Source organism: Panicum hallii, chromosome 6 (assembly GCF_002211085.1).
Source record: "Panicum hallii strain FIL2 chromosome 6, PHallii_v3.1, whole genome shotgun sequence".
Classification (NCBI taxonomy): Eukaryota; Viridiplantae; Streptophyta; class Magnoliopsida; order Poales; family Poaceae; genus Panicum; species Panicum hallii.
Genome location: NC_038047.1, coordinates 43,508,309 through 43,528,941, shown reverse-complemented (window position 1 = coordinate 43,528,941; position 20,633 = coordinate 43,508,309). Strand labels below are relative to the sequence as shown.

The following is a 20,633-nucleotide window of genomic DNA, read 5'->3' as shown; positions in this document are numbered from 1 at the left end:
AATCTGACAACACAAAGTATAGAAGCAGCAGATGGGCGCCCTTCCTGTAAATTTCTCTTCTCTCAGGCAGCATGCACATGCAGCACCTAGCAGGCTACGTACGCACGTACGTGCACGAGGGAACTCGTGGGTTTAAGTGAAAACTAGCCGTGGCCAGCCTGCACGCATGGCTGCGGATCGGAGATACATTATTAGATCTGTACTACTATATATAGCATCTTGACTCGGAACAACAGTATACGGTAGATAGATATATACACATATATATGGATACATATACGGATATAGTATATACTATACATATATAGAAAAAATCTATTCTACACGCGCTTGTATCTACTCCTATATGTGATGTAAGACGTATCTGACCCAATGAAAGGTATGTACAAGATGTATGTGATTATACTAGACCATCTGTGATGGTGTGTGTGTATATATGAAAAATCTATTCTACATACGCTTGTAGCTACTCCTACATGTGTGCCTCATGATGTAGAGCGTATCTGACCCAATGAAAGGTATATAGGAGGTGTATATCATCATACTAGACCATCTGTCATGTTATATACGTTGGGTATGTGACTATACATAGAGTATGTGGACATACTCAAATTTATATACTAATGCTAAGATATAATAATATATATTTAAAAAATAGGAATGCTTTTGAAATTTTTCGTATATATCCCTTTGAAGTATCTTATTATATAAATATACTCAAAGTGATAAATAAGTATGTGAACATACGCATGATGGTATACTAATGATGAGAGTAGCTACACGCGAGTCTATATATATACATATATATATATATATAAATAAATAAATAAGTATGTCCATATACTCTATGTATGATCACATACCTAATATACATATCATCATAGATGTTCTAGTTTGATCACCTTCCGCTACACCCCCACTGCATATATATACGTATATAACAATGGATGTATTCGGATGGGGTCCAAATTATTGTTCTATTTAATTTTATCCTAAGTTAAATTTCTTTAAACTTGGCCAAGCTTATAGAAACAAAAGCATGAATATCTACATTATCAAATTGGTTTTCATTGCATCCACTATAGTGTATTAATTTGGTATTATAGAACTTATTTTATTTTTAATTTTTTATGTAAACTTGAATAAAGTTAAACAGATTTGACTAGTGACGAAATTAAAGTGAACTATTATTTTGGAAAGGAGGAAATCATGAGACCTAACCTCGTCTCTCCCTACGGCCTACACACCTCGCACACCAGCTATATGATTCCTTTTCTTCTCTGCGAGGAAAGCTACTAGCTATATGGACATATAGCTCTGACAGTATAGCATGTATAGGTGAGTGCCTAATTGGCAATGTATATGTGCATCGGACTTTGCTCGATCGATCCATCAGCGTCGTCAGACACGCACAGATCATTCCTAGCTCCTGCACAGCTACACACATTTGGCCATAGCGGCCTACTGCTGCATGCTATCTACTGATCCATGGTTGGGACTTGGATGCATCGATCTCATCTCGAGGTGTGCAGTGTAAGGTTTATTGATTACTCCATACTCACTGATCCGTGTGTATGTCTGAGAGCTAGCTACACACTGGCCGGCTGCTCAGCTAGCTCTCTCTGAACTTTCTGAAACTGAAATGAGATTTACTGACCCTTCACTGCCATAACCTAGCTTTCTTCTGTGCTGTGCTCTAGCATTCTAGCAATATGTATCTGCGTTGAATCAACATCTTTTTTTAATAACAATTGAATTCTGCACTTGATTGATTAGGATTTGATTAATTTCTGGGAGAAATGATGATAGATATGTCCAGTTTGATCGATCGATCGCATCTAGCTAGCTTGCTCCAGCCGGCCTCCATGGTGGTTGGTGGCTTGGTGGTGGGGAGAAGTTATTGATCCATTAGGTGATGAGGAGCACACTGGCGACCACCAGCCTACTGCATCGGTGGTACATGTACAGTTGCCAGTGTCTCGAAGTCTTGCACTCCCTAGCGTACGGCTGCCGCCCCAGCAGAATCAGCAACAGCTCAGCATTTTTGTGGTTTAAATTACAAACTGTAGCTTTGAACTTAATCTCTACGCACTACAGTTTTAATCCTGTGTGTGTACATTGTTTCATCTGTAAGGTGATTCAGGAACGTTCAAAAGAATAAGCACTGAATTTAATTGCAAACCATGCATGGAATTGGAAGTTTGCATACGTGCTTGTTTTTTCATATGCATGCATGGTTCAGAATCTTCAGAACATGATAGCAGGCACTTGAGTCTTTTGGCGTCTGTTTTGGTCTCTCACCCCCCCCCCCCCCCCCCCCGATCTCTGGTAAAAAACTGATATGCTGCTGCTGCTCTTCTTCAAAAAAATTGAAAGGAAACGAGAGAAAGAAATGCAGTTGGCTATTCATATCACACCATCATCAGCCTTTGGTCGTCTTTGCCCTACCACTGCAACAGAAACCGTCCCACAGACTGGCATGTCTGTGGCTCTGCCTGCAGCTGCAACAACACGTCACAGAAGGCCCACTCCTCAGTGACCACTGGCAATAAATTTGTTAGCACTTTAGTTGGATTAATACCTTACACCGTAATTGCCATCCACTGCCGGGGCCTTGATTTGTTTCAGAAGATATCTGATAGATGAGCCCTGAACTATAAGCTAGCCTGCTCATTTTTCTTTCCATTTTTTTTCACCGACATAATGTTTGTTTCGTATACTCATTATTTCAAGTACTAGTTAGCAACAGCTGCAAAAAGTCTCTCTGTGTAATATACACATTTCCTTACAAAATTCTGTACAGGCAAATTGATTTATTCGCGCACCCGTCGTACGCACCGATGTCGTAAACTGAATTTTTGTACATAGAACAGTGTTAATTAAGTCAGGATGTTGATTTAGGTTTTTCCCAGCAGCTTCTCTGAGGAAAGTTAAAGGCTCTGGGATCAATCAGATTCATAATTCTGCATTGACGCATGCGGCTATCCTTGAGAAACTTCCAAACCACTGTGCAGCGGTTCAGTACCCGTTTTAACTGCTCCACATGGCAAACAATTGCTAGCTACTTGCATGCATTGCTGTCAAGTGATGAACGGCCGGCCTCTTGAGGAAATGATTGTCGTAGCAGCACCATTTTTTCCCAGTGTACTGGTGCTCCCCATCAAAGAAATTTGCATTGGCTCCTGCATGCCCTTCAGCCTTCAGGGCTCAGTACTTGAGAGTTTTGATGCGCTGGCCTGAATATAGAGCTTTTTTTTCTACTGTTGCAGTGCCGTAACAAGGGGCAAATAGTTACTTCAGAGAGGCTGTACGCATGCATTCAGAGTGTTACCGGCCGGCCTTGCAACAATAAGTTGGCAAAGACTTCGCCACTGATGCCGTGGCACACAGTGAAGAGCATTACGCCCTTTGTTGACTAATGATCGGCGATGTTGGCGTTTACTTGTTCCGTGGTACCTGCAGGCACGCTCTAAGCTGACGCTTGTATGCAATGAGAATTCTGAGATGATGGATCCTTGCTGGCACCGTCGTACGCTCTACTAAGTCGACGCTGGGGTATTTGATCGACACTTAATCTCAGTGTCGGCAAAGTAAGCCCCCTGATCAGATGCCTAGATTTTGTAGATGTCTTACTTGTCTACAACAGACGCATGAACGTTTAGTTTCATTGTAGATGATCGTTTAGTCTTATATGCAAAAGGTATCATATTTTTTCTTAACTTTGCAGAAGATATATTTCCATCATATCATCTCACCAGAATTCATAGGCACCCTGTGACAGATCATTCCATTGTAGATTGGGGCTATTCCTGACCAGACTACCAGAGGTCAGCACGTTGCCGCTACTGGGCTTGCAAGAACTCACATGGGATTGTTTACAAACTAAAAAGTCCTAACTAAGGTCTCTTTTATAGCGTATGATACTACCACTTGGTAGTATGTAGTAGATCCAACCGTTCATTAGAAGGTGTAAGATTATCATTAATAACTTAATATAAATTAAAAATAATTTTTATATTTTTTAAAAATTTTATCTATTGCAAGCATTTTTTGCATATTGCAACACTTTTAGCCGTTGCATCAGGTGAATCCTTATAGTGAAATGAATTTTCCCATATTACCCTTATACTACTTATATTACCTAGATATACTACCTCATACTACTAATCAATGTTTCAGTAGTATAGAAAAATCTCGATCGTCCGATGTTTACATACGAGTCTTTTTCACACGGTAGTATATGGTCGTATTGTGCGCAATAAAAATCCTAACTAAAAAAGATTCAACAGAACAAATCAAGTCCCAAATTAAACTGGGCGTCTAAATTTTTTTGATTGCACATTATATTTCTTAAGATAAGTTTTTTTAAAATATGACCACATTTACTTGTGTTTTGCGATATTTTCTCAACGAACATTTTTTTTATAAAAACGAACCTTCTTTTGTATGAAGCTAGAAAAAATGTCCGAGTTTAGAAGAAAAATGTTACGGCTAAGAATTATTCTACCTTCACCAAAAAAATATTCCAACATTTAAAAAATATCCACATTGGATCTTATTTTGTTGAATTAACCATAAGGAGCACAAAGGTTCAAATGGGTTAAAAAGGATACACAGTACATGAGTACATGAGAAGATTAAATTGAAGTTTAAAAAGTGCTAATATGTATCAACAATGTATATGTCGATGCCCCTTCAGTGACTTATGCGCTTCTAGTCACGGCGAGGTGAATAATATTTCATTGTAGATTATACGATTTCTTATATTAGTTTCTCTCTCATCAATATCAATACAAAGACGCGTATTGTATTTTTTTTAAGGAAAAGGGAAACTGGACCTAAAAATGATTACCACATGCAGGCCCTCGACAGTCGACACAGGGTCCCTCTCTTAACACTGCTCACTGCCAACTTATCCATCAATGGAGATTAATGATTTGCTCTTATCATATCTCTCTCTCCGTCGCCCATCTCTCTCACTGTCTTCTCAGCTTTATATAACCCACCATGAGCAGCACGAATGAGCAGCCAGCCTTTCTCTCGTCCACTTCCTGCCAACGACAGAGGTCCTCTTCTCCAAAGAAACCAAACGCCACAGCAAACAGTTGCAGGCACAGAGATCTTCAATGGCGGACTTCTCATCGCACCACTCTCTCCACCTCAAGATGCCTGCAGCTTTGACCAATGGCCACTCCCCCAACCTCTCAAGCCTCTTGTTCTACGGCCAAAACCATGGCCAAGGAGCAACGGCGAACGCAAATGCAGCGTCAGGAACAGCAGCGGCCATGGCGGAGGACGCTTCGCTTGAGAGCTCCTCTGCAGTGGTCGACACCTCCCCGCAGGGAAGTGCATCTCCAATGGACAGGAAGAGGAAGGCCACAGAGGACAGTGCCACACTGAGCTCTGCTCACTCCAAGGTATAATAGCAGCCAGCACACGCAAACAACATTGCCATTTTCTTTGCAACATTGTTTCATGTATACAAGCGTTCATCCTTTTTTTTAAAAAAATGCATTTTGGTCGACAGGATTGCAAGCAGGAGGGAAAGAGCAAGAGGGGGAAGAGGTCCAACAAGGAGGCTGAGGATAAGAGCACCACTGATGACGAGGCCCCCAAGGGGTACATCCATGTGAGGGCAAGGAGGGGTCAGGCAACAGACAGCCACAGCCTTGCAGAAAGGGTACACACCACTCTAATCCAATCCTTGTAGCATTAATTTGACACCTGTTGATGTGGGTATTTTGGTCTCAATTTCTGCACCCTTTCTCTTACATGAGCAGTTCTTGATTTTTTTTTTTCGACTTAGGTGAGGAGAGAGAGGATCAGTGAGAGGATGAGGATGCTGCAAGCACTGGTCCCTGGTTGTGATAAGGTCAGATTAGTTACTTGATAATGCTTCGGTTAGTTATATACAGCATCTGCTAAATGATGTGTCTAAGTACTAATTTGAGAAGGGAAAAAAATGTGTTTTCTGGGCAGGTTACTGGAAAGGCCCTGATTTTGGATGAGATCATCAATTATGTGCAGTCCTTGCAGAACCAAGTTGAGGTAAACCACAAATCAAGAATCCTTATAGTGGTGCTAAAATGTTGCGCTTCAGACAGTTCCAGGCCATAATGTGCAAATTATATTCCGACCTGTTTTTTCAGTTCCTTTCCATGAGGATTGCCTCCATGAGCCCAGTTTTGTATGGGTTTGGACTGGACAGTGATGGCCTTCATGACCATGCACAAGTATGAAACAACAAACTCATTTTCAACAACTGCAATTATGGTTAAATTAATCCTTTGATGCTTAAAATGCTTTGTGTGAAAATGGTGCTGTTTCAGAAGATGGGAGGCATGTTCCAAGAAGCCCTTGCAATGCCTGGTCCAGTGCTGAGCCAAGCTAGCCCAGCTCCATCTCAAGCCATCATAGAGACCACCTCCACCACACCCTTCTCACTCCAGGGCCAGGGTGCCATCTCTTTCTCTCAGGTTGGCATGTTTTTCTCCCGCATATTGTTGAATCATACTACATGCTGCAAATACCCAAACATATCAGCATCCAGCATTTTTTACGCACCTGGGGCCACTCTTTCCAGGACAATGGCAGCACTTACCTGATGCAACAAGCAGTGGGGGAGCCTACAAGGCAGGAGCTGCTCAACCAGTTGGTGTTCAACAACATGTGCTCTTTCCAGTAGGGGAAGAGTGAGAGATTGAGAGAGAGAGAGAGGGGCCCCACATTGACAATAGGTACTATTGCAAGCTAAGTTCATTGATTGAGAGGCCTACTAAAAGTTGCCTCTGGCACCTCTAGCCTCATGTCTGAAAATTACACTTCACCTACTTTGATTCAATTAGTATGTAATTATGCTAATATCCTCTTAATAATGTTTTTTTTTTTGGTCTCTGGACAGGAGGAAATAATGCTGCAAGATTTGGTAGGCGCACCAGATGAGTTTGAGATGTTGGATCTAGTCCATCCCCTTGTCTGGATTTGGAGAGAGCAGCAAGTAGAGTCTGCTGTTCACACATTTTCAGAGACTTTGTAGTATTTCTAGCTCCTTTATTAGGCATTGTCCATGAGGATTTTCTCAGCGGCTGCATCTGTCATCATCGCCATTGTAGACGACCTTGAGCAATCAGTTGTTAATACATAAGAGAGCTATCTTTGTACTCTGAACTGTGATTAACAGAGTCACTCGGTCCCATTTTTAAAAAACAAAGCTTACATTGTTTTTTTTAAAACCAAGAATCTTTACAAAGTGAGGATGTGAGTTCCTACAGCTGTAGTTCAATCATTCCAAATCCAAAGAGTGATGGACGATCAGTTTGCTCCCATGCTCTCTTGCATCAGGTATGGGCAGAGCTGTCGACTGACTTCGTGTCCATGGCTCTCTTTGACTGGCTGGAGATGGTCTTTGTACTGTAGGCTCTTGTCAGAATGAAAAATTCAGCCACACAAATATCATCTCAGGCCTTGTTTAGATCCCTTCCAACTTCCAACTTTTTACACTCTCTCTCCATCACATCAATTTTGGGACACATGCATGGAGCAGTAAATGTATGTAAAAAAAATAACTAATTGCATAGTTTAATTGTACATCACGAGACGAATCTTTTAAGCCTAGTTAGTCTATGATTAGATAAAATTTGTCAAATACAAACGAAAACGCTACAGTAGCAAAAAGTTCCAAAAGTTATAAAAATTTGCGATCTAAACAGGGCCTCATTGGCACCTGGGTTCTTATCAAGTACATTTTTTATGCATATATTTTTGGTAGACCGTGTATAATATCGTGTGCCTTGAGTTGCGGCGATGTTTTCTCCAGCCTAGATGCACAAGATGTGGCGATCTAGAAAAAAAATGTAACAGTGGACTAGGCTATATGCATCACGGGATGCGAAGGCCAGAACACTTTTCTGCTTTTATCTAGAAAAAAATACCATATATACCATAAAATTCGAGTGAAATGAAAAGCGGCAACAATGCCACAAATAAACTGATCATCACGAACAGAAAAAAATAATTAAACTCGATGATACTAGACGATGGACTCTGAACATTAGGCAATGCATGCACGATCCATATATTCAGACTTTGTGTTTTGTACCATGGAAACAGCTTGTTTCTTCCTAAATGCCTGGACAGGAGCTTGATTCAACAATGGAGTGTGGTTCTTGGTGCCATTGAATGTGATTGTCCGCAAAAGCGAGCACACGCCACCAACCATGATGTTGGTTGCACCTGCCAATTGACAAACTGTACTTCAGGAATCAGCTAGGAACCATATGCCAATATGTCCGTTGTCCAAAACATGAGCCTTCAAATTCAAGATACACACAAATTTTCTTTCCAATAAGTTCAAGGATGAATCTAGCTAGGTCTTTTTTATTGTTATGGAGAAAACAGCTAGCTAGGCACTTTAAATTTACACAATTCAGGTCGAAGAGGACTCCAACTTCGATGGCATGGTGAAGTGCACACCACAACTCTAGAGGACTTTCACAGTGCCTTCAAATTGAAGAAAGAAGAGTAAAAATATGTACACATGATTCTTCCTTTTATTGAATTAATGAAATATGTGCTCACACACGTTCACAAAAAAAATTGTACACATCATCAATGAAACCATCCAATTCAATCTAGGCAGCTAATTTGGCTGATCATGTACTGTGAAAGTCTGAAAGATAGATCGACCATGAACAGGACATGCAGGAAATTGAAGTTCGTGGGGGCGATCGAGCTGAGGTCCTGGAGCTAGCTATTACTGTTTTTGTTCTTGCTGCATACGACACAACACTAGTGCATGCAGCATCGATCGACCTGTGGTCCTAGCTCGGTGATGATAGCTGAAAAGACGATGCGTGCATGTTGGGTTGGGTTCCCTCTAGAATTTCAAGCTGCCTTTAACCACGATGCATGTGGCCTTACTGAGCATTTGCCGTGCCCCAGGAAACATCGTTCCTTCTCGGACCTGATCATTCTGTATGTAGCGACGTACATGGAGCTCGATCACATACATACAGGGGTCCCCGTCATCCTTGAATGACGATGTTCTGACAGACGATCCCAATTAATGATAATTTTTACCCTCTTTTTTTTATGTAACTTTGAGACACCACAAAATTGCACATATGTAAAATATTTGGTACCTGTTTAGTTATAATATGATGGTAACTTTTCATCGTACCTCCAAGCACTGTAAAAGCAATTTATCCTAATAACTAATCTGGCCCTCCATTCTAAAATATAAGGTATTGATTTTGTTATAATTCAAACTATTTTAACTTCAATTAAACTTATAAAAGATAATAATATCTACAATATCAAATGAGCATAATTAGATCCATTATAAAACATGTTTTTATAGTTTCACATTTTTCATGTGGTAAATATTAATACTCTTGTCTGGTCAAATTTAGAATACTTTGCTTGACTTAGGTCAGGATTCCTTATACTTTACTAGGATGGAAAGATTATCTTCTACCCCAATAATTCCTATATGAAGATACATTTTAGCTCACACCACTGTATATTAGAACTATACATGCAGTGTAAGGTAATCTGACTAATATGCACACATGCGGATATAGCTCAACGCAATCACTTTCTTTTTTTTGAGATTAACGCAATCACTTTCTAGTGTGATGATAACTTTTGTCATCTTATTGTACGACATCTATAGATCGATTGATTGAGATGAGAATAACGCGCGTGTCAGCGTGAAGAACGGAACCATAAACTGGCCCTGATAATCCTAGCCTGAAGCTTCGAGGAAAAAGGAAGAATCTTTAAGGCGACCGTGTGAGCCCTCAGCAGCCAGCACAAACTGCAATGAATGGAGCGGCCGGCCGATCGATCGACGACGACGACGGGGCGACGGCCAATCAGCCACCGCCATCCGCTACCCAGCACGAACCATCAAGGCGCCAGGAGCGAAGCTCCCGGCCTTCAGACACGGCGCCTTTGCCGGAGACGAAACGGTCACCCGCCACGCGGGCCCACATGCCAGCGACTGTCCCGGCCGTGGAGGTCGCTGACGTGCGTGCGTGCTACTGGCTGCTGCTGATCGACGAGCTTGTGCTGGCCTGCCATTGGATAAGGAGGAGGGAGAATGGAATGCATGGAGGCATGCGTGTGGTGGTTGCCCGTGAAGGCCGCCGCGCGCGAGTGACAAGGATGGCGGCATCCGGGCGGTGCCGCCGTGTAGGGCCAGCCGCCGGTGGGCCGGCCGACCGAGCGCCGGAGCCGGGCCCGGGCCCCGGCAGCGGCGGGGCAGGGCCGCATGGGGCCAACGAGCGGCCATGCATATGCTTGCCCACAAGGATATAATTAGGGGCAAATCAAGCCGCGCGCCTTAACGATAGTGGGGTTTGCAGGCTCAGCAAGCGAGCAAATGGTGTCAGTGATCTGCGCTTAATGCAAGCTGTCCAATAATAGCTCGATGGAACAGTGGCCTTAGCTTCTAAGATACTGAGCCTGCCTGGTCATGTGTTGCTCACATGCGCGTATAGCTGTTGGTGTCTTGCATTGCTGCTGCAGCATGCCACCCCCCCCCCCCCCTCTCTCTCTCTCTGCTCATGATGATGAATGGATGGGTGAACTGATTGATGAGAATATGGGTTAATTATTCCACAATGAAATAGATGAGGATTGGGTTCAGGAATATGGTGATCATTGATCAACCTCCTTCTTGGACCCGGGCCTCTCGCTCATGAATGGATTGTCTCTCAACTCTGAATGCCAGATGAAGATGGGAGGCATGAGTCCATGACAGCTTTTACAACTAATCTGAAGCCTATACCACCTGCAGGTAGCTAGGAGGTCATGTCGATCCTGATACCTCTCATCTTTTCGCAAGCATGCATTGGCCACTGCAGCAACCCAACCTCTGCGTGCATCTTTTAAATAAGGCCAGGGTTGTTCATCTCTCTGGTAGGCAAATGCACGCCCTCGATCTCCATCTATCAATCGTTTTCACACTCACACATTGTTTCCCTGCAGATGAGATCAGAGCCCCCCATCTATCTCCACTACTGGCCACCTGCAACCGCGTTCTTCCCAAGGTCTCACCACCAGCGAAAAATGCTGTTCAACTCAGAAATCTACTCTCATGATAGTACTAGCTCATACAGTGACAGTGACTGAGCGACAGCGTCAAGAGCCGAAGGATTGGCATGGAGCGGCCTGCCTTTTCAGCGCTACTGAAGTTTGCATGGACTTGGCCTGCACCGGCACAGTAAACTGAATGGATCCAGCAGCATTTATGCAAAAGCTGTGAGGCACTCACCCATCAACAGACCTCACCAATTCACCATCCATCTCAGTCTCACCTTGAGATCAGAGAGAGAGAGAGAGAGAGAGAGAGAGAGAGAGAGAGAGAGTGGTCCAGTCAGATGTGGCAATTCAATGTGAGAAAGAAAGCGAGCGAGAGAGAGATGCTACTCCTAGCTAACGGTACCACACTGAAGCTAGCTATGGTGATAGATAGATACTACAATCAAGCCTATGCCGGTGCCCCTGCAGCTAGCTGACGATGTTCGCAATTGGCAAATCATTTGAGTGTGACCAGCTGATGTGACCATCTCCGAAGAGCAGACAGGAGCACTGAAAACCTAATGGCCATGGATCCTCACGATCTCATCATGATCTAGCTAACCACATGGCTAGTGACATCATCAAGCTAAGTCAGGGCTTGTGCTTGCTAATGCCAATCCGATCCATCAGGACCCACAACCTTTCCAATGCACAGGGCCAAGACGACACCGGTACATGGGTGCAAGCAAAGCAAAGCAACAGTCCCCAGCTGCTCGCTGCTGTAGGCTTTCACTTCAGAACAGCTCGACGGTTGCAGGAAGGAAAAAAAAAAAGCTAGCAGAAAAACGCATCCAAATCTCACGATAGATTGGCGTCCGAGACATGTACCAAACAGTCCGCGCTTTGTGGCTGTCGACGGATCTCCCTGCCCATGCGTGTGTGCACGTACACTGCATTTGGCACGAAGATAGGGTTTGGGAGCTAGCTGCCATGCGTAAAAGCAGGAAGGAATGGGAGGTGGAGATCTCGCGGCAGGGGGGACGAAGGGCTGGTGCCCCGGTGGGGCTCGGCCTGCCGGCGACCTGCCGGCCGGCGGGGACCCAGCTGTAGCTGCCATTGTGTGCGGGATTGAAGGCATGGCTTCTTTAGGCCCATGTTGGGACATGGCTTTTGTTTTTTGATTGTTCATTCAAAGGCAGCAATTGCATAATGCAGATCAAGATTGGGTGTGAATGCAAAAAAAAAAAAGAGAGAACGAAAAAACTTATATTTAGTGTGTTCTTTAAAAGAAAGGAACAGTAATTCGTGGTGCATACTCGATGATCCATTTCATGCATGCATGATCATGGAAGGCACATGCATTCCAAGATTCAAACTCTTTATGGTTTTGACCAATAAGGTAACGACTAGATTATCATGTTTTTAGAGTTTGTGTAAAGAAATGGTGGAACCATATTTAAAAGTCCGATCCCATGATGCTCATAGGTATGAGTGCAGGACTTGTCCATAAAGTAGCTAATCCTTACAAACATCTGCCTGATCTTTAGAGCTACTTCTTCCATTTCAGATTATTAGTCGTTTTAACTTTTATAAATTATACATTTATATATATATATTATATCTAGATATTCTAGCAAAATTTACATTTATAGAAAAATTAAAATAATTAATAATAATTTAGAACGGAAGGAGCGAGCAGTACAGGCTAAGGCCGCCGGCACAGAGTCGACAAGTTTCCATCGTCGTCAGTCCGATTCAGACAGAAGAACGCAGTCGGAGGGAAGCCGCCGCCCTCCGACCACCCCCAAGATTCTTCAGCAGCAGCAGGCGGCTGCCGGAGCCTGGCTTCTACGCGGCCCAACCGTGGGTCAGCTGAAGCCCCTCGTAGCGATGGCCCATCCTCTTGATCCAATTGGTTTAGCGGCCCATACGCGGATACCCTCCCTCAGTGCAGGTGTGTTTTTCAGCCCGTTAACAAACAAGCTTGGCCCATGTGCTTAAACCAATTTCATTCTTCTTATTGCTTCACCACGAGTAAAAGGAGAAATTTCGCCATTTTAAAGTTCAAAATCCATTACGGTCATATGTACATTTAGATTTGTTACATGCAAGTTCTAGGAAATTCCAGACAGTAACAGCGATCTGCCAACCTACTACATTTGTTGTCTAGAAAAATCCGTCTTGGGCAGCTAGCTCAACCGATAGGCTTTTTTTTTCTGAAGACGTTTGCTTGCTGCCTATAGATGGACGATATGGTTTTCAGGGGTCTTTTGACTGAATATGGTGCTTGGTAGTGCTGTAAGATTCGTGTCCCTTTTGAAATCAAGCAAGTTCCAGGAAGATTTTTAATAGCTAGAATGATCAAGCGGCGCTGCTGCCTGGCCTGGAGCCCTGCTGGAGCACACAGCATCCAGTACCAACTACAACTACCTGGCCGAACTACTCATCAACAAGATCAACTTCGATTGTTACATGAAAGATCTGAAACATCTAACACCACCCAGCCCAGGAGTCCGGCTACTCGTCAGGCCACCTCCCGCCACCTCACTGACTCCAGTAGCAACAGACTCGCACCGTAATGTTTGCATACTTTGCCCATGGTGATCATTCGACCTGGCTAGTCTGAATCACCGGCAGGCTCTGAACAGGAGATGCCGCCGATTCCTGGTGTGAGTAGAAGAATTCTGCATCCCCTCTGAATTCCTCCTTATTTATCCTCTAGTGTGAGTAGAAGATAGTGTTGCTCTCTCCATGCTCATATATATGCACTCCCTGCTACTAACACTATCAGAAATATCTATGAGTTTGAGTTTCAGTGGTAAAGATGATATGCTGGTTCGAGGTTTGGTATGCTGAAGGGAGGAACTGGTGAAATTAATGCACAAGTGTAGTAATAGCACAGTACTGGATACCAAATGCAATGCAGGTATCGTGTACAAATGCGGTTCAAAGTAAAATGCTCTGATGGTTGTTGGTGCAGTATATATCACTTTTTTCTGAGAATCAAATTATATGCAACTACTTCTTGATTCTGCGTGTTCAACCACCGTGGCATGGCAAATCAATTGATCGCTTTTCTTTCTTTATTTAGATGTTAATAACGGAGCAGAGACTGCCACGGTTTTGTACAAATTGTAAAAGTGGGTAGCAGGGGGAATAGGGACGAACTGGTTTTATTAGTCCATGCAAACTTGATTTGTTACCACCCTGGATCATCCAATCCGTGCCTCAGCTAGTGGTTACTCAGACCTTCAGTATGTTAGACTGACGTGATAACCAACTACACCACAAAACCTTTGATGTTGGGAAATAATTATGAAACATTCAAGCTGGAAAGACAGAAGGATCTGGCGTCCAAATTGTACGCATATACACCTTTATTTTTTTTTATGAAAAACACAAACACTGTCTGGAAGCTTATCAACACTCTTCTCTTATTATTACATCAATTTGAAAACGATAGCTTGGAACTGGATGCCAGTTTGATCACACATCTCAGAATAAGAAGCCGCAGCATTCCTCCAGCACGCAGCAGCAGCAGAGAGCGGCCAAACTGCAGGAGGGAAACAGCAAAACGAGACCATGCATGAGATCGGAGCATTAGGCAAGCAAATGGTGACTGAATAACATGTTTGACTTGTAGAAGTTCTTGGTACTTTGTTTGATCTATCCTAACTCCAACTTTCCTAGCACAAATTAAAGCCACTACAAGCTTCGATTCAGTCAGGCTGGCATGTACAAAGTACTACTCTATTGACTCTCATGAGTCATGAGCAGTCTGATTTGTCAAAAAAATAAAGGATTTACCGGAGTTTGCTCTCTCAAGTGATGTGCATTTCCATATACTGAATCTCCTTATAATAACTGAACCAAAGCCTACTACCATTAGATAATATGTGTGGCTGTTTATTTCTAATGCTATAGCTTTTCATCCAAATGGTAACACCACTGCCTAACTCTTATACTTTAAGGATTGCTAAAATTTGAATCTGTACTACATGATGCAAAATATTGTATTTAGAACAAGCAATGCATCGCCTGAATCGCTAAAACTGAATTTTACTTCAAACCCCACTAATAAGCATCTTCAGCTGATGAGCTCTTTATCAGCCCAAGATGACATTCAACTCGTGCAGACCGTGTTATATATCAACCAGAGATCAGCAGTAAAATCTACTGTCTAGTAGTAGTATTTTAAGTAAAGACTGACCTTGTCTTGCATTCAACACATTCCCGATGCTCAAATAGACCAAAATATAGTTCCACAAATTAATGACCAAAAAATATCCTACCTTAATTCTAACTAGAATTTAGGCAATTATGCTTAGTTAGTACAGTACAGTGCGCACATAAAACAAAAACATAAAAATAATATCCTGATGAGCAGCATATCTTACCATCCTCTGAAGAACCCAGAGCAGCGGCAGCCGCAGCAGCCACAGCAGTGGTCCTCCTCTTCGTAGGGCGGTGGGGATGACGGGTAGTAAGGACCATCGTCATCATCACAGCAATGCCCTGAAATTCCACAAGGAAGCAGCCAAATAGGCATCAACTTGACAGAATCCAGTGGCTTGGCAGCATCCAAATTCAGATAAATTTTTTAGCTTTCTACAATCTTTGGAAAGGTGTGAAGAGGCATCACCAATTGTAACATGAGATTTACTTGAATATCGGCACAACCAAATTTGGTATGTCTAATACTAAAACGGATTATAATTTTGGTATCTCTTGACACAGTCCCAAATAACTAAAGAACCATCATAGCAAAATTCTTGAGAGCACGTAAGAAATAGCAAAAAATGGCAATCTCGGTACGCTTGGCTAGAAGCAGTCGTTGGATTTTAGGCAAAGAATAAGCCTAACATTTACTCCATCCATCCTAAATTATTAGTCGTTTTGACTTTTCTAGATACATAGTTTTTCTATACATTAGGCAGAGGGAGTAACAAAGAGGAGCGAGCTTGCCTACTTTACCGTTTGATCTATACATTAAAGATGACAGCGAAACCACAATCTTGTAACTCCAACACAAATTTGCAAAAGAAGTTGATGATTAGCAAGAGGAGAAGAAGAAATTGCCTGGTGGGGGGTAGTAGGGATCGTGCCGGTCGTAGCTCATGATTCCCCTTTTGCCTTCCCCTTCCTTGCTTGCTGGTTTGTTGTGGGGAGAGGTGCCTGCTGACTTTGGGAACTAGCCATGGCAGACGGCTTTTAATCCGTGATGAGAAGAGAGACTAGCATTTAAAATAATAGGTGTTGAAGAAAACTAAGACCTCGATTTCGCACTAATTACGGAGCGATGCGTTTACATGTCAATGGCTTCATGTTCGACATGTTTCTAGGGATGCTACTTGCATATAATCAAGTAGCATTATTATTTCGGATATGCATAACTCGTAGAACGCATTGGCATCCTACAAGTCGCTTGTACATGTGATTAGAATAATTTAGAATGAAAGAGTACTTTTTTTTTTACTCCATCCGTTCTAAATATAGGTCATTGTGGCTATTCTAGATATATGATCTTTACTACGTATCTAAACATATCGTATATCTAGTTGTATAGTAAAGGTTTTGTATTTAGAAAAGCTAAAAATCTACCAACTTTATATTTGAGATGAAGGGAATACTTGCTTGCTGTCATTCCTTGAGCAAATTAAATTTTGTCGAGGTAAGTAGTACTACTACTACATGCAGGCCACTCTCGCATCAAAGGGGAATATCGTAACGTGGCCGGGGAACAATCTTGCTGACCTGGGAAGAAGCCTCTGTGGAGCTCCAAACAGTGCCAAATCCTTATTATACCCAATCCAGAGGGGAAAGCCACGAGCTGCAGCGTTGACTGCAGCTGGATGGAGCGGCAAGCTCTAGGGCCGGCCCGATTATTGTTGCGCTTGGTCAACGCTCCGCTGCCTTGGTTGGCGAGGCAGCCCGGCAAGGAACACTTGCACATGCAGATTTTCACGTGCTGCGATCAAGGAAGGAGATCGGATCGACTAGCTTGTTTGCGCAGTGCTAATAGAGTAATCAACTGATATAATACTGCAGCAGCCACAGGCAAAAAGGAAAAAAAAAGTATAGGGAAAAAATGAGACAAAAAAGGATGGCTTCGCCCGGACTCGAACCGGAGACCTTCAGTGTGTTAGACTGACGTGATAACCAACTACACCACGAAACCTTTTTGACCATGGTGCTACTATACAACGTGAAATAATTTGAATAATGGTGAATCAAACGAGAGTAGCGGGCTATCTCTGATCATCAGGTGCTAAATTAAACGCAGGGAACCAGTATGTTCTTCCAAAAATCTGGCCTCCGATCCAAATATGAATATCCATGAAGGCTTTATTGTTTTCTAATGGGAAGCATACACAAAGGCGCTGGCGCACGGCGCAATACTGGCCGGTTCTAACACTGATACAATGGCTGAAAGCTCTTGAACACCCTCCTCCAATTAACGCGATGATTTACAAAGACAATTTAGGATATCTCGATACCCTGATGCCCCAGAATGCTAGTAACAATAGTTTGGGACTGAATACCAAGTACTAAGACTAGTAGCAGCTAGATAAGAGGTAACATCTCAGAAGAGGCCGCAGCATTCCTCCAGCACGCAGCAGCAGCAGAGAGCGGCCAAACTGCAGGCAAAACACAGAGCAAAATGAGATCGCGTAACTAAGCAGGGATACATGAGATCAGGCAAACAAATGATGTCTCAAGTATTGCTCGGAAAAAAAAAAGATGTCTCAAGTGATGTACATTAAAGTATGCTGAAACTCCTTACCATAACTGAAAGAACGTCTGTGATTAAAGAGTATATGTCACTGCTTGTTTCCTATGATATAATTTTTAATCTATATGTCAATACCGCTGCCTATCTTACTGCATCATGCAAAATATTACATTTAGATATGTGCCGCATCTTTGAAATTTTCTCATCATAGCCTGAGTTCTACAGATATAGCAACAGCTCCTGATACTACTATTTGAGAAAAAAAAGACTTTCCTTGACAGAAAATGTAAACTTGCAGCACGTCTTACAACAATCTCCATATTAGCACTTAACAAATACGCCAACAATGGTACAGTTAGGGACCAAAAGATAAATAATGTTACAAGGATCTCGCAACTCGCTCTCCTCTACAAAAACACTAGAAATAACTAACTTTAAACCAGACTAAGCTATAAGCATCACCTGATGAGCTCTCTATTAGCTGCCTAGACCAACTTCTCATCCAACTCAGGGTGAATCACAATATGAACCAGAATCAACAGTAACATCGTCTACTATTTCAAGTAAAGATTGACCTCCGCTTCTATTCAACAACATACTATAATCATGCATTCCAAGACTCAGACAGACCAAAACAAAAGTTAAAGAAATCCTACCTTAATTCTAACCAGAAATGTGATTTTTTTTTCTTACTACTATAGCACAGTGCACACTAACACACAAAATGAGATGCCTGACAATAAAATTAATTAACATCAAGCAGTTGTTGCATATATTACCATCCTTTGAGGAACCCGGAGGAGCTGTCCTCTCCATTGTGGTGTTGTTGCTGATATCCCCCATACGGCGGTGGAGGCTGATGCGATGGCGGCGGGTAGTAAGGGCGCTGCTGGTCGTTGAAGTAGCCCTGGTACCCCGGCGGAGGGTAAGGCCCCTGAGGTGGAGGGTACACATCTTGGGGCGGATGGCCATGGCCATGGCCCTGAGGGGGAGGAGGGTACACATCTGGCGGTGGTGGGTACGGATATTGCTGAGACGGACGATACCCTGAAATTGCAGAGGAACCATAATCAATTGTCATGCATCAACTTAACAGAATCCATGCCCTCATCAGAACTTCAGAAACAAATCTGATGAAATCTTTATCATGGCGTAGCATCTTCTCAGCTCGCAAGAACTGGAACCTCTCGAGAAAGTGAGCCCAGAGCAACTAGGAAAACAGGATTAACAGGGACGATGAGTATCCCAGCAGGCTTGGCAAGAAGATAGTCGTAGGATTCACAAACAAGAAGAGCTGACTATCATAGTTGCCGGATTTGTTCCCGACTTAAAATAGCAGAAGGGCCAATCTAGTCAATCAGATGGTAAGTTACGGATTCACAAAGAAGAAGACGAGGAGCAGAAGAATTGCATGCCTGGTGGAGGGTAGGGTTCCTCGTGGGGGGCTCTCTGGTAGCTCATCTAGACTCTTCCTCTTTTCCCTGCAAGCTTGTGGTTGTGGAGATGGCTGTTTCTTGAAACTCTGGAACTGGTACTTGACTGGACAGCGACGACATCATTTGACAGGAAAATCAGGAAGCCATCAAAAAAAATCAGGAACCCAGGTACATATTAGTATATATAAGGGTCCGTATTAACAAAGGCATCATTCGCTGGAATAGCTCAGTTGGTTAGAGCGTGTGGCTGTTAACCACAAGGTCGGAGGTTCAAGCCCTCCTTCTAGCGCTTTATTCGTCATTTTTTCTTCTTCTTGCTCTCCTCGCATCCGCAGCCCAAACCTTCTCCTTTTCCGGCCCAAATTAGCGCTCTCCTCCTCGCAGCCCAATCCGCGCCGGAAACGGGCCCATCCCACCTTCCGATGACCGTTATTACCTGACCGTTTCCGCATCCGGGCCCGTTCCCGTTTCTGTTTCTCCTGCGGTCTCATTTTAACGGCTGCGGCGGGCGGCCAGGCGAGGTAAATTTTTAATCAGGTGCCCTTTGGTGAATTGAATCTCCTGTGAGGTGACTTCTTGTTCATTGATAATTTGGGGAGGTTTGGAACGAAGCAGAAGAGGAACTTCGCCGTCACTAGATATAACGAGCAGTGAAGGTACTCGGGCTGATGCTTGTTTCTGAAAATTGGTGAAACACACACATGTTAGTTGTCTCTACTTTGTTTTCTCTATCCCACAGGGTAAGAGTTCAATTGGACGCTCTTTTGTCCATCTTCTCAGTTGCCAGGTTGCTGATCCCATCTTTCTCTAGGATGAACCGAGGCGTACGTGATGCAGGTAATCTAGCTACATTTTGGTGATCTTGTTCTTGAAAGAACTTATAGTACTGCCACTGGACCATTTTGACAGATCAATGTGCTGAAAGATTAGAAAACTCGCGTGGCTGAAATAGCCAAGCTGAGAACCGAGCTCAGTTCGTAGGGTTTTTCTTTTGAGGAGATCACAGCCACGGGGCACCCACCCAGGCTCAAACCTAGGTGCTCGCAAAATGTGTAGGTTTCGCTATTACCCTTGAAGACAAAGCCACTTATTTTTAAAAAAACAACAACAAAGCCAAAATAGTTTAAGTTGTGACCCAAGCTTTGATGTCTGGGTTCCTTTGTTGTCTTTTGGTAGCCAGCAGAGACCTTACCTAATTTTCAAAGAACATGTTCTCATGAATCTGAAGAAAAAAAAAGGGAGGACTAAATCAAAGTGTATATATAGATGCAAATTGTCACAAGGTTATAAGACGAAGTGGCAGATGTCAGATGTGACGATTAGTACCATGCACTAGTGAAGTTCTGCCTACCGTTGCACTGCACTGCTACTAAATGATAACTAATCAAATCATACTTCAAAAAACTCGACCGGAGGCAGGAGCAGGTCCAGGATTTTGA

The 20,633-nt window shown here is 43.0% G+C and overlaps 1 protein-coding gene, 1 long non-coding RNA gene, 2 other non-coding genes and 1 pseudogene across 5 annotated transcripts; 2 read left to right on the top strand and 3 right to left on the bottom strand.

Annotated features, from left to right (window-relative positions):
* The first annotated feature begins 5,015 nt into the window (after positions 1-5,015).
* Positions 5,016-7,228, top strand: LOC112897533 (transcription factor bHLH137-like). Of its 2 annotated transcripts, none has more exons than XM_025965845.1 (8): positions 5,016-5,417; positions 5,528-5,680; positions 5,807-5,872; positions 5,980-6,048; positions 6,150-6,233; positions 6,333-6,476; positions 6,584-6,737; positions 6,902-7,228. In XM_025965845.1, exons 1-7 carry the CDS (start codon positions 5,127-5,129, stop codon positions 6,683-6,685), a joined length of 909 nt encoding a protein of 302 aa, XP_025821630.1. In that variant the 5' UTR covers positions 5,016-5,126; the 3' UTR covers positions 6,686-6,737; positions 6,902-7,228. The 2 variants fall into 2 exon arrangements, with proteins under 2 accessions (XP_025821630.1, XP_025821629.1); XM_025965844.1 differs by having other exon boundaries at positions 6,330-6,476.
* A 7,092-nt stretch (positions 7,229-14,320) lies between these two features.
* On the bottom strand, positions 14,321-15,544 carry LOC112897843. Its single transcript, XR_003229777.1, has 2 exons — positions 15,423-15,544; positions 14,321-14,578 (listed from the first exon to the last, which is right to left on the bottom strand). It is a non-coding gene; the product is annotated as an uncharacterized LOC112897843 (long non-coding RNA).
* Positions 15,545-17,129: 1,585 nt separating this feature from the next.
* Positions 17,130-17,203, bottom strand: TRNAV-AAC. Its single transcript has one exon. It is a non-coding gene; the product is annotated as a tRNA-Val (tRNA).
* A 144-nt stretch (positions 17,204-17,347) lies between these two features.
* Positions 17,348-19,326, bottom strand: LOC112898541 (annotated as a pseudogene).
* Positions 19,327-19,409: 83 nt separating this feature from the next.
* On the top strand, positions 19,410-19,483 carry TRNAN-GUU. The gene has a single exon. It is a non-coding gene; the product is annotated as a tRNA-Asn (tRNA).
* Positions 19,484-20,633: the final 1,150 nt, after the last annotated feature.

Excerpts from the sequence above, each read along its gene's own strand:
- LOC112897533 (XM_025965844.1), top strand. The coding sequence starts at position 5,127 with ATGGCGGACTTCTCATCGCACCACTCTCTCCACCTCAAGATGCCTGCA. Across the intron at positions 5,681-5,806 it reads GCCACAGCCTTGCAGAAAGG|GTGAGGAGAGAGAGGATCAG; the intron begins GTACACACCACT and ends TTTTCGACTTAG. Across the intron at positions 6,477-6,583 it reads GTGCCATCTCTTTCTCTCAG|GACAATGGCAGCACTTACCT; the intron begins GTTGGCATGTTT and ends CACTCTTTCCAG.